The sequence below is a fragment of the Salvia hispanica genome, chromosome 4 (genome assembly GCF_023119035.1).
Source record: "Salvia hispanica cultivar TCC Black 2014 chromosome 4, UniMelb_Shisp_WGS_1.0, whole genome shotgun sequence".
In the NCBI taxonomy this organism is placed as follows: domain Eukaryota; kingdom Viridiplantae; phylum Streptophyta; class Magnoliopsida; order Lamiales; family Lamiaceae; genus Salvia; species Salvia hispanica.
In genome coordinates, this window is record NC_062968.1 from 7,489,548 (window position 1) to 7,503,372 (window position 13,825).

General features: G+C 39.8%; 1 protein-coding gene and 1 long non-coding RNA gene across 2 annotated transcripts; one reads left to right on the forward strand and one right to left on the reverse strand.

Annotated features, from left to right (window-relative positions):
* The first annotated feature begins 6,189 nt into the window (after positions 1-6,189).
* LOC125218096 lies at positions 6,190-7,203 on the forward strand. The gene is made up of 2 exons (XR_007175878.1): positions 6,190-6,231; positions 7,006-7,203. It is a non-coding gene; the product is annotated as an uncharacterized LOC125218096 (long non-coding RNA).
* Positions 7,204-7,638: 435 nt separating this feature from the next.
* Positions 7,639-13,075, reverse strand: LOC125220284. Its single transcript, XM_048122441.1, has 4 exons — positions 12,316-13,075; positions 11,765-12,234; positions 11,373-11,653; positions 7,639-8,146 (listed from the first exon to the last, which is right to left on the reverse strand). The coding sequence occupies exons 1-4, from the start codon at positions 13,073-13,075 to the stop codon at positions 7,639-7,641; spliced, it is 2,019 nt and encodes a 672-aa protein (XP_047978398.1).
* Positions 13,076-13,825: the final 750 nt, after the last annotated feature.

Genomic DNA, 13,825 nt, shown 5'->3' on the forward strand with positions numbered 1-13,825 from the left:
TTTCTCTCCGTGATTTGCTTGCATTTAGTTGTTTACTGCTTTTAATATTTTCTGTTTTCAAAAATTTTCAAAAAAAAAAAATTCTTGTTTCTCCAGATAGTAATTGAGTTCTAGTAGGAGATAGACACTTTGTGTACGTCTTCCCCGTGTTCGATATCCGGTACTAATCTTTTGCTATACTATACCTACTCTGTATACTTGCAGGTATTTATAGTGCAAATAAAAAGTGCATCACTACTAAGTGGATATAATTTGCTAGAACTCTCTCACAGTTATGAAGCAAGTTATATTAAATCATGCAACCTGAAAGTGGTCGCCGCTAAGCATCGGTGGTTGCCGGAAGTGTTGCGGCGGTCGCCGGACGCCACCTGAAGCTCTCCAGATTTTCTACTTCGCATTTTAACTCCCTTTTTAGGCCCAAATATGCACATTTCTCACAAAACATGTCAAAATGCCAAAATAGATAAAATATGCAAATAATGGACATGTAATGCAACTTTGACATTAAAAACGGACCAGAAAATGGCCTTAAAACAGTACAAAATCCGAGCTTATCAACTCCCCCAAACTTACATTTTTGTTTGTCCTCGAACAAAACAGTAAAGACACAATAATAGACGCACGAAATGCACAAGGACTAGACTTCGTAATTGCCTCAAAAGATGGAAGAATAGATTAAGCATGAATTAACGCAATCAAATCAAGCAAGGCTTATTAGTGCACTTTCATTACTAACTCGTGGAACACCTTGAAATCAAGCACTCACATGTGGCAAACTTCTAAAGATGGGAAGTGTTCTCTCATTCTCAAAGTGTATAAAGGTAATATGTATAAACACTCAAATCATGCATCATGCAAAGTTTACCATAGGATTGCTCAAAGTCTAATTCCTCCTCTACTAGATGTGATTAAGCATCAAAAGTCCGAAAGGTCTTTATATTTAGTTGTAATGTAGGCTCTTTGGTAGGTGAGCAATATTTGGCTAAAAAGTGACTTAAAATAAAAAATATCCCAAGTAGAGTTAAAGTGACTCCACTTTTCTAATAACCCAAGATACTTCTAACACTTTATTTTTCTCCTTCAACTCACTTTCCAATTCTTTGATTATTTTTTTCTTTTTTCACAACCTTTCACAACTTTCATTTTTCTTTTTTCTTTTTTTCTTTTCTTTTCTTTCTTTTTCTTTTCTTTTTCATAAGCATCCTTTCTAAAATCAAGCACATAATTTGGATTTTCACTTTTCACAACTTGTACTTTCTTTACATTAAGCACACTCCTTTTTATACTTTTCCTCCTTATCTCTCCAATCTCTTTACAAAATAAGATAGCAAAAACTAACTAACCCAAGGAATTGTCCCCATTATGTTGGCTTCCAAAGAATAGGCTTAAAGGCTCAAAATTGGATCCAAAGGGAAAACTTTGAAAATTTGAGAGGTTCGAAAATTTTGGATAAAAGTAGGCTAGAAAAGATGGTCACTCATCCTCCTAAATCAACTTAAACACTATGTAAACTTAGAAAAGACTAGGAGCAAGTTCTAGAAACATTTACACGAATACAGATAAATCACATAAGAAAGAAATTAAGGCTCAAATCTCACAAGGTATAAAGCATGATTCAAGGCGAACAAGCAATTCACTAATTATGCACCTTTTCACCAAACCATTAAATCAAAACGACAAGCCACACTTAAACATAGATGGAATGTAATATCATTGGCAACTTGGTCTAAAGTGTGTCCCTAAGCATGCGTGTTTCTAAGTTTTTCATGTTAAGTTCATGATATGGATTCAAGAAAACATTTTTAGAACACAAAATTCACCTACGGTTTTTTTTTTAATTTCTTAATAGCAAAAACTTAAAACAAAAAAGAAAACCCAAAAACAAAAACCTAAACTCACCACTTCATCACCCCGAACTTATTTACAACAAAGTGTAAAATAAGTTTGTAGAGTCGGTAGGGACGTGAGTGAACTACTGAAAAGAAAACATACCTTGAAAAATTTCACGTAGAGGCTTGACGGAGTGAAACTATGAAAAATTTCAAAACATCGCGCTGGAAATTGTGCCCGGGTGGCGGTCCGCCGCGACCTGTCCGGCGGTCGCCGCACAACGTCAGATTATTCTAGCGAGCAAGTGGCGGACCGCCGCTGCGCATGCGGCGGTCGCCACGTAAGGGTCAGAACCTACGAAAATTTTTCAAAAATATGAAAACGAAACAAAAACCAAAAGATACTCAAAAATTGGAAATAAATAGTTGGGTTGCGTCCCAACAAGCGCTTATTTTTCGTCTTTAGCTTGACGTTCTTTGAAGTTCGTGAGTTATCGCCCATCATGGAAATTCTTTCGGGATGCCTTTGTACCTACATGTTCGCAATGTGAGCATAGAATGAAGAAAATTGTAGTAGGATGCAACACATAATATCTGGCAATCCCCCAAACTTCAACCAAATCAAGGTGTAAAAATAATCACATGCAAGACCTATTAATCTACCTTGTTTCAAAAATCATCCCCCATCAAGATCTCTATCCCCCAATAATTTGCAAGAATTTTCAACAATAGACCAAGATCATGCAAAACAAAATAAGCTCAAGCATATACACAAGTCATGCAAGATAAAATAGCATCACAATGCTATGATCATGAACTATGCGTATCAACAATCAAATCAACGAGGTATTCAAATTTCATCCACAAGAAGAAGCTAATTCCAGCACACCCAACAATAATCAATTCCAATAACTCCAACTCACAATTCACCAACAAAATATCAAAAGTATATCATCCCCCATCAAACCTCATGGTAAACTACCAAAACATATACCAACAACAAAGTCATCCAATAAAAGTATTCAAGATCAAAGCTCATAAATTACAAGAAGAACATACCTTGCGTTGGTCGACACTTGAGCACAAGAACAATTTGGTAGAATACAAAGAATTTAATTGAATGATGTGAATTTGAAGTGTGGGTGTGTGAATAATATGGAGAAATATAATTGAAAGAGAGTGGAGAAAGTGGATGCTAGGGTTAGAAAGAAAAAGAATGAAAGAAGGAAGGAAGAAACATACCTTCTATGAAAATTGTAACACCCCGAGTTTTCGTGCACTAATTTTAGAGTATAAAAAAAATTTTGGGCGAAAAGACGATTGGAATTAAAGTGCAAGGAAATTTCTACTTCAATTTTAAAAGTAGAAGAGATATTCTTATTGGAAAAATGCTTGGAGAAATAGAAATGCATGGGATGTAATTGAGAATAAAGTATTTAAGTACATACATCTTTATTTGGTACAAGAATGAATAATGACAACTACTACTATCCTAATGGTCTCAAGACCTAAGACTTTGGCTCCAATCTAGGAGTAAGAATGAGAATGCAGACATAGTGGGGATAAGATTCTCTCTTCTTCTTTCCCCCATCCTTCTCGATTTCTTCAGCCACAAGACTCCAAATTTTCAGCTATGGTACCTGCAAATTAGCACAAGAATGGGGTTAGAAGATGACTCACAAATAAAAAGGAAGGGAGACACAAGCTTAATTAGGAAAGAGAAGTAGTAGGCAAGGTAGAGGCTGCAGTATAGAGCCTGAGGTCAGCCATTTTTGGGCACATTCTCAACTAGCATAAAAAAGGAACCAAGACAAGAGAGCATAGTAGAATGAGCCTCTACACAAGCCCAATATAGACATGAGCAAGATTCTAGTTTTCCCATCGATCAAGGCTGAGGAAACAGCCAAGAGAGAGACAGACACACATACACTAAAGTAGTAAGAATAACATGAACATGAAGCTCAAAAGAGGTAGAGCTGGCAGCCCCAAAATAGGAGCCTTTGCCTCCAAGTCTCAAGCACAAACTGCCAAAATGGAAGCCTATATAAGCAGCCCCAATCTCCTTCTCCTCCCCTCATTCTCAACACTATAATTTCACTAAATAAGTCAAGGAATATAGCAAGGGAGGGAGGAGGAGCAAGGAGGAGATTTTGAGGCCGGACATCGGTCCCATCCGAGAGGATTCATCAAAATGAGGTAACAGCCTCAACAACCATCTCCATCGCATCATGTAGATCAACCACAATAGATAGCCAATAACTTAGATTCTTAGAAGATCAATAGAATATTCATAACAGTAGCAAGCATAAAGAACCAAACATCAACAGAGGGTACCAATGCTTAGTCAAGTATGGGATACTCCAAAATCAGTAAACCATAAGTATGACAATCATAGAAACAAGACTAAGTGTAGCAAAAACAATAGCAAGCTCCTTCCAGTGATTAAGTACAGCCAAGCTTCGAATCAATAAGCACTAGAGTGCCCCAAAGCTTTGTTTTTATTGTAGAAATTGAGTAGAAGGGGAAGGGGAGGAAGCTTAGCTTAGGCGGAGGGGCTGCCGGGCGACGAGCGAGCGTCGACGGAGTCCGAAAATTTCCGCGGAGCAGCTGCAGGCCACGGCTGAGAGAGAGAGAAGGAGGCGATGCCTCCTCTCTACTGCTGGGTTCGCCGAGGACGCCGGCGCTGGACGGAGAGCGCTCCTCGGAGAACACTGAGGCGAGTTCGCCCGGTGACGCAGGTGAGGCGCGATTCCGCCGAGGAAGTGAAGGGATGGAGAGAGAAGACGATGGAGCAGCGGCGGTGCGTGCTATGCGCTGCCGGCGACGCAGAGGAGGCGCCGACCGGAGCAGCGGCGAGCACGAGGAGGAGACGCCGCCGGGTTCTTCGATGTGATTTTAATTTGGGGATTTACTGTGGGGTTAAATGATGAGAAGAGAAAGGGTTTTAGGAGAAGAAGGAGGGAGCTTAGATTAAGTACAGCCATAAGTATGACAATCATAGAAACAAGACTAAGTGTAGCAAAAACAATAGCAAGCTCCTTCCAGTGATTAAGTACAGCCAAGCTTCGAATCAATAAGCACTAGAGAGCCCCAAAGCTTTGTTTTTATTGTAGAAATTGAGTAGAAGGGGAAGGGAGGAAGCTTAGCTTAGGCGGAGGGGCTGCCGGGCGACGAGCGAGCGTCGACGGAGTCCGAAAATTTCCGCGGAGCAGCTGCAGGCCGCGGCTGAGAGAGAGAGAAGGAGGCGATGCCTCCTCTCTACTGCTGGGTTCGCCGAGGACGCCGGCGCTGGACGGAGAGCGCTCCTCGGAGAACTCTGAGGCGAGTTCGCCCGGTGACGCAGGTGAGGCGCGATTCCGCCGAGGAAGTGAAGGGATGGAGAGAGAAGACGATGGAGCAGCGGCGGTGCGTGCTATGCGCTGCCGGCGACGCAGAGGAGGCGCCGACCGGAGCAGCGGCGAGCACGAGGAGGAGACGCCGCCGGGTTCTTCGATGTGATTTTAATTTGGGGATTTACTGTGGGGTTAAATGATGAGAAGAGAAAGGGTTTTAGGAGAAGAAGGAGGGAGCTCCGGCAACGCCGGAGATGGCGATTCGCCGGAGAGGTCGCGGGGCGGAGAGTGGAGGAGGCACCGCCATTTCTTCTCCGATCAGGTTTTCCCCAATTCTTGATTTCGAGAAATGTAGGAGAGAAAGAGAGAGTTTGACCGATGGATGGAAGGGAGCCTAGATTTGGACTTTGTAATATTATGTTTGGGCCTTAGTAATTGATTAAGATGTTGGGCCAAAGAAATGAGTGTTGTTGGGTCCCTATTTAATTAAGTTTGGGTCGTAAGTATTTAAATAAAAGGGAGACTTGGGCCTAGATATTATAAAATATTGGACTCTAGTTTTAATTGAGGGATTGCTATTTAATTAGTGGGCCAATAGATTTACTATTTGGGCCGAGAACTCTTAATTTTGGACTTAGAAAGTTATTTGTTGGACGGGATTAATTTAAGGACTTGAGTTGGAGCTCAATTGATTAATTCCCGAATAATTTGCTAAGTTTCCGAAGATGGAAGATATTTAACTGCGAGATGCGAAGGGCCGACCGGCGTCGCCCCGCGACGCCTTGGGCGGCCACTAAGGAAATAGGAGGAAAGAGAGACGACGTTCTCGAGCCACGAAAATAATTAAGTTTAATAAAGAAGTGCTATTAATTAAATTTCCCGATTTAATTAATATGCGAGTTTCTAAAAATTTCCTAGAAGTGAACGAAGGATAAGAGAATTAATTAGGGGCATGCATTCTTATAAGTATGAGAACTTCTTGAATCTTATTAGTACGTTGTTTGCTTTCAAAAGGCTATATCTGCGGCGGAGTGAGGAAAAATCAATTTAAGGAGTTTTAAGCGAACGAGGTGGGCTTTCTATTTAAGATACGATTGTTGTCTTTATGTTTAAAGTATGGTTTTTATGAAGAGTGCCAAGGTGATATGAAAAGTACAGTTTAAATTTACAGTTTCATGAACAATATTTTATGATGAGTGCTATTTACATCAAGTGAAAGTGATGTTATTTAGTTATGTGACATTATGTGTTGCTTTACGGGTGCTTGTGAACTGTCAGCCTTCGTTGATATTTTGTTCGGCTTTGACCGATAGAAATGAGTTTAGTCGAAAATGTTTATGAGGAAAGGAAGTTTTTGAAAGTTATGTCAAGCCATGTTTTATTTTGAACTTTGCCTATCTGATTGTCTAGCAAGGGCGATGTCCCTACTAGACCAGGAGTTTGTGAAATAGTTTCATCAGGAGTTTGTGAATTAGTTTCACCAGGAGTTGTGAATTGGTTTCACCAGGAGTTTGTGAATTCGTTTCACCAGGAGTTGTGAATTCATTTCACCAGGAGTTGTGAATTCGTTTCACCAGGAGTTTGTGAATTTATTTCACCAGGAGTTGTGACTTCGTTTCACCAGAAGTTAGTTCAGATATGGCATAAGTTTTAGGAAAATAGAACAGCAGATCGCTTTTGATAATGACAAGGAAAATGATTTAGTGTTCTCGGATCTTTTACTTAAAATCCCGAGTTTACTTAGGAGTGACTTGACAAAATTAGTTCTTAGAAAAATATATTTCGGCACGTGTCCACTGAGTACACCAAGTACTCAGCCCTGCATATGTTTTAAAAATGTGCAGGTTGAGCAGTGATGACGGCGGGCGGTGTTGAGCATAGACGATGAAGATCCTTCGATAGAATAGTACTTGGATGCGTCGTGTCTCCATACACGATGTCATCTGCTCTTGACTCTTCCGCTGCAATGTAAAAGTCGAGATTTCATTCTCTTGTACCATGCACTCTGATTTTTATATATATTCCAAGTTATTTCAGTTCAAGATCAGTTGTGCCACAGTTTTCCCCTTTCTTCCCCGCTTCTTCCATCCTCCCCTAGTCGCGATCAACTGGGCTTTCTATCCTTAGAAAGTGCGGTCGTGACAAAAATCTCGCGTCTAACACGCTCTAGCGGCCGCTGACTGCAGCTCAGCGGACCGCCGTGGATGGTCTGTCCTTACTGCTCTTCTTTCGGCGGGCCACCGCAATTAACGCGACGACCGCCAACCTTGCTCCAAATTTTTTTTTTTAATTTTTTTAGGAAAAACGAAAATAAATATTTTTAAATTTTTTTTTAAAAAAAATGAAAATTAAAACGAAGGGTGCAAAAAATAAAATAATAAAAAAAACTACTAGCTTTAGTTCTACGGAGGAAAACTTCAGCTCTACGGAGAAAAAATAAACTAAACTAGAAAATTAACAAAAAAACTAGAAAGCAATCAACATGGAACTTTATATCTCACCCACGCTCTACGGAGCTTATCAAGTGTTGCAGCAGAAGATTGTGCAAACACAGAATTTGACAAAGGATACATAAGATTGAACCCACACAGATTGTACCTCAGATGATTCCTCAATTTGGATTTTTTTGCTTTGCTTCTACTTTCCCCCCTTGCATGACTTAATTGCGGATCTTCATCAAAATTAGTTTCGTCAGCAATACAAGGAATTAAAATTAAAGAGAGAGAAGGTTTGAAAGAATTCACCAATTTTTCAAGCATATTAGAACTTAGTTCAAGTATCATATCGTGTTTCTTCTCCCACTTTTCCCATGTTTCCATTGAAGTGTCAAAGCTTCCAGACATCTCCTCTGCACGTCTCCTGCTTCTTTCTAAGAGCCCACTCATCAAGTCTTCAAGACTCTCGTATTCCCATGTCCTTGCCCATATCATAAGTTTACTAAAATGGGACAAAGTCATTGTTGCGCTCCTTGCCTTCCTCAAGTACCTGAAAGAAAATAAAAATAAAAATAAACTAAATGTCTTCCTTGCGCTCCTTGCCTTCCTCAAGTAGTAAAATTGTCCGTTTGAAGATATCACTCCTCTTCCCCGACAACGGTGGATTCTACCTACGGGTTTTATTTGCTTTAGTTTTATGTTCAAATTGTTTTCCCTTCAATCTATGTTTTTAGTTTATTCAATTATGTGTAACTAAACTCATAGGATTCTAGGGATGTGTTAGTAGCAACTTTGGTTATACAATTCCGTTTTCTATTTAATATCCGTTTTGTTTTTACTTTGTTTCTTCCCTAAGTTAATCATGATGCTTCGTAATTGAGTGACACAATTATGTATGATTTAATATAACTTGCTTCATAACTGTGACAGAGTTCTAGCGAGTTAGATCCACTTAGTAGACACTACAGTTAGCTTCCTTTAAAACGGCACTGTTAATTGAGAGTGAGGACTTTTCAAGGGTCTTAGGAGCTTTTTGGAGTTACGTATTAGGATTGACAACCCTAATGTTAGTAATCAACGTTTGTATCGCATGAGCATAAGCTAGGTGACTCGTCCTTTCAAAGTATTAACTGTGCTAGGGTATTGTAGTTTGGAATTTGTATAACCATAAAAGTGAAAGCACATCCCTGGAATTCCCTTATCTCTATACTTTTCTCTCCGTGATTTGCTTGCATTTAGTTGTTTACCAAAAAAAAAAAATTTCTTGTTTCTCCAGATAGTAATTGAGTTCTAGTAGGAGATAGACACTTTGTGTACGTCTTCCCCGTGTTCGATATCCGGTACTAACCTTTTGCTATACTATACCTACTCTGTATACTTGCAGGTATTTATAGTGCAAATAAAGCAGCATCAGAATTACTTAGGGAAGAAACAAAGTAAAAACAAAATGGATATTAAATAGAAAATTGGAATTGTATAACCAAAGTCGTTACTAACACATCCGTAGAATCCTATGAGTTTAGTTACACATAATGGAATTGTTGGTGCACGCAGCGGAAGAGCATGTAAATGAATCACATAATAATCAGATCTATTTAGCAGATTATTTAGACAAAATCTATTCGCGTAATTATCACATGTATCATGCTCATAACTTGAATTGTGCATAATCAATACCGTATGCTCAATGCTAACCTACATTGATTAAGAAATAAATATTTATCAAGACCTCGCCTTTCAGTAGATAGCCCAAGGCAAGTCTTGCTGTTAGATCCGTTCAGTGCTATACCACACCAATGTCATCTTATTTCAGTAAGGCTTAGAAATATACGGACTGACATTGCAACCTTTCTCGATGGGTAGTCTAATTCCATCTAGGTTGTGAAATTCATATTTTTCTTTGTTTAGAACTGACCGTATTACCTTAAAGTGGACGACGCCCACAACCGGTCTACTAAAACAAAGACTTAGACTTTGTTAAGTTAACTTATACATTTAAACATGCATTAACATCCATTAAATGTAAAACATAACAACATTATGACAAAAATAATCTGTTTTATTCATTGGAAAATAAAATAAGAGTTTTACAGTATTCAATCACTCGAAACGTGATTTCTAGTATACAAACTCTAACAGGAATAAGCTAAACTCCACTTGTTTACCTAATTATGAGAATAAATAATATAATATAATGGTTTATTATTGAAATATGATAAACAAGTCTAAGGCTTTTTACTAAGAAGGTCAAGTAGGGAAATTCGATGAATCTCCTCATGAGTTTTCCAGTAGGGGACTTGGCCAGATCTAGTAAGAAGAAAAACGTATTCACAACCTAGATAGGCTTTGGCTACCTATTGGTACGGTTGCGGTGTTTGTGATAATTCTCTCTTACCTAAGAAGAGATTAGTAACACCGGTGTGGTAAAGCACTGAAAGGATCTAATCCGAAATGTATTCTTTATTGCTATCTACTGAAAGAATATATTTCAGAAAGTTTAGTATTTTCTAGTCTATGATATTAATATCAATATTGTTTATTCAATCAAACGCCACTTTGACTTATCAATATGTGAGAGTTTGTACGTAACTCAAGTTCATGATATCTTGGGTGGTAGTAATTGAATAACATGAAGGTATTGGAATATTATTTCATAGAATTCGCGTGCCCAGTGTGGTATGATTAAATCCCTAAGGGGTGATCCCCAAGAGGTGTTTGAAAAAGGAATTTATTATTCAGAAAACTGCGCAGTTGGAATTTATTCCACGAATAATAAATAAATTTTCAAACTAGAAAAACTCTTTGGAGAATTAATTTAATTCTAGTCACATAGCAGACAAAAGAATTAAATTGATGGATCAAGATAATCTTAAACGCGAGAAATATTATAAAATAAAATGGACCCAAGTTATTTGTAATTTGGTGATTTAAGTGGGAGTGCAATATTATTCTTTAGTGGAATAAAATAATATTCCATTGATAATATATTAAATCATGGGTCATTTGATTTAATTAGTAATTTATCTAATGGGTGAGCCCAACACTTAAGTCATTCCATGGATCCCCTTACTAGCCCAATAAGGTCCACTATAAATAATGAATGAAAGGAAAACCCTAGCACACAATCCAAGACAACACAAAACCCTAACCCTAGTGCCTAGAAATCGGCGCCTCCTTCCTCTTCCTCTTGGTCTCGATTTTCGAGCCATAGTAGTGGGAGAATTAGGGTTTTGATTATTGTTCTTGATCTATCCTAATTCATAGGATTAGATCTAGACAATTTGGTGTTTTAATTGGTTTTCTAAGATCCGCCCACACGGATGGAGAATCAAGGACGAGGGAATAGTACGGAAGATTCGTGGTCGATAAACCAAGGATCTCCGGGTGGTGCAGCTAGCAACGTCAATCCAATGATGGATTATGAGGTAACAATCGAATCTACATCGAATATGCATGATTATGTGTTTATTTGATGTTATATCTATAGATCTATGTTAATTGCATGAAATTGGAGTCGAATGCATAATCACCTAAATAGATCCGGTCTAGGACCTGTTTGGTTTCCGTGTCTTCCGCTGCGGTAGTCCCAACAGCCAAGACCTACGTCAATCAAAGCTTTGCAAGTGGTAAGAAAATCTCTCCCTAAGATTAGAGGGACGTTCTTGTCTACTTTCATGTCAAGCACAATAAAGTCGGAGGGAAAAATAAAATCATCGACATTAACTAAGACATCCTCAATCATACCTACAGTTTTGATGGACGAGTTATCGGCCAACCTTAGTGTCACTTCTGAAGTTTTGAGCGGCCCAATGTTGAGCTTTTCGTAATACTTCAGTGGCATGAGATTGATGGAAGAGCCTAAATCGCATAGGGCCATGTCAACCTTTCCCTCTCCAATCCGGCATCTGATAATGAATTGGCCCGGATCTCTCTGCTTCACTGCCCTTTCCTTTTGGATGATCTCGCTGCAATGATGCGGTAGCTTAAGGTCGGCTTTTGTTGGCTTTTTCTTCATCATCACCGCCTCCCTTAGTAGCTTTGCATACTTAGGTATCTCCTGCAGCGATTAAACTAGAGGAATGTTAGTATTAACTTTACAAATCATGTTCAAAAAAGGTTTGAACTGCTCTTCGAGCTTAAACTTCCTCTTTGGTTGGAAAGGTAGCACAATCCCATTGTGTCGCACGAGTCCCTGTTGTGTAGGTGGTTCTGCCGTCTCAGTGGCGGCCCGTCGTGGGGTGTGCGGCGGTCCGCCGACGGCTGGGCAACCTCCATTCGGTGCTTCAGCGGCGGCCCGCTGCGGTGGTAGCAGCGGTCCGCCGTCGACTGGGCAGTCCCCAGATTTCTGCTTTGCCCCCCACTTCTTGTTGATGTCATCCACTCCTACGGCTGCCTTTGCCCTGTCCTCATCTAACTTCTTTTGGATTTGCTCCATTTGAGTGTTGATGTTTGCTATGGCAGTTGAGATCGTGTTCATTCCTTGCTCGAGGTTGTTTATCCTAGCTTTAACCACTCTGATCTTGGTATCATTAACTTGTCTATCTTGTGCAATTACTTCCAAGATCCTTGTGATTCCTTGGTCATACTTCTCCTCCTTTTTGGTTGTTTCAACTACTCCTCCTTTGCCAACACTAAATCCTGCAAGGGGTTGCAAGAAATTATTGTTAGAATATGAGAGATTAGGATGAGGTATGTTTCCATTATAACTATTGAAATTACCGCCCCCCTGATTAGGGCGATAATTATTGTTGTAGTTTCTGTTGGAACCGCCTCCTTGCATGTAGTTTATTTCCTCCACTACCGGGGCATGAGTTTCGGGTTTAGAGACCGCTATGATGGAGGTTGGTGGAATCGGATCCTCCTTCCTCGATGTGTCCATTTGGTCCACCCTAACTCTGAGTTGGGCCAATTCCTTTGCAAAAGAACTTTCCTCGGCCTCTTCAATTGCAACTATCCTCTTCATGTTGTGCCTTTCTTTCGACCACCCCCTGCCATTGGTGGCAAATTCCTCGATCACTGCCATGGCATCTTCACCCGACTTTCTCAAAAAGCCTCCGTTTGCCCCTGAATCCAACATAGCATAAATTTTTTGATTAAATCCATTATAGAGAATTCCTACCTGATGATCCATGGTAAAACCGTGGTTAGGGCACTTTGGGAGGGGAGCTTTGAAACGAGCAAACGCTTCATAGAGGGGCTCGTCATGGCCTTGGATGAACTGAAAGATTTCGCTTTTCAGCTTCAAAGTTATGCCTGGCGGATAGTACTTGTCGAGGAAGGCAGCTACGATATCCTTCCATGTGGAAACCTTCTCTAGGGGCATACACTCAAACCACTCTTTAGCAGAATTAGTTAATGAAAATGGAAAGAGTCTTACCCTTATGGCATCTTCTTCGACACCAATTAACTTGAGCGTGTTAGCATCAATATGAGGGCCTTCAGGAAAAGTAACAGTATTCCCATGATTGAACATGTTCATCACGGGTAGTATTTATTTGTTCTCTTTCTCCAACGCCTCTCGGGCTGCCCTTTCCGCATCTCTCTCGTCCATACATCTTGACCATCACCTACAATTTTTCGAGTTCCGTTTTGTAACCCATCGATCCTGATCCTTTTTCACTCCTTATTTTCCTACGAGTTCTATCAAGTTCTAAATTGAGCGGTTCTAGGCCGTCCTTCCCAGAGCGCGTTCGCATACAAAACCTGCAAGAATAAAAAACAAAAACAAATTAAAAACTAAAAATAAAAACTGAAAGCAATTAAATTCCAAATTAATAAAATTATCCGTTTGAAGATATCACTCCAAAGTGAATTGACTTCCCCGGCAACGGCGCCAAAAACTTGATGCACTTTTTATTAGCACTAAATAAACCTGCAAGAATACAGAGTATATATAGTATAACTAAAGGTCAGTACCGGGATATCGAACACGGGGAAGGCAAACACAAAGTGCCTATCCTCTACTAGAACTCAATTACTATCTGGAGAAACAAGAAATTTTGAAAACTTTTGAAAACAGAAAATATTTGAAAGCAAATAACAACTAGATGCAAATAAATATTCTAGGTTAAACTTTTGAGGACAAGGCAAAGGCAGCCGCACGAGTGGATGACATCAACAAGAAGTGGATGGCAAAGCAGAAATTTGGGGACTGCCCAGTCGCCGGCGGACCGCCGCCACCACCGCAGCGGGCTGCCGCTGAAGCACCGAATTGAGTCTGCCCAGCTGC

What these genes read in the sequence shown, in the direction of transcription:
- LOC125220284 (XM_048122441.1), bottom strand. Translation starts at nt 13,075, where the DNA reads ATGAACATGTTCAATCATGGGAATACTGTTACTTTTCCTGAAGGCCCT. An exon ending in TCGTGCGACACAATGGGATT is followed by an intron (nt 11,654 to 11,764) that starts GTGCTACCTTTC and finishes TAATCGCTGCAG; the next exon opens with GAGATACCTAAGTATGCAAA. An exon ending in ACTTCAGAAGTGACACTAAG is followed by an intron (nt 8,147 to 11,372) that starts GTTGGCCGATAA and finishes ATTTTCTTTCAG; the next exon opens with GTACTTGAGGAAGGCAAGGA.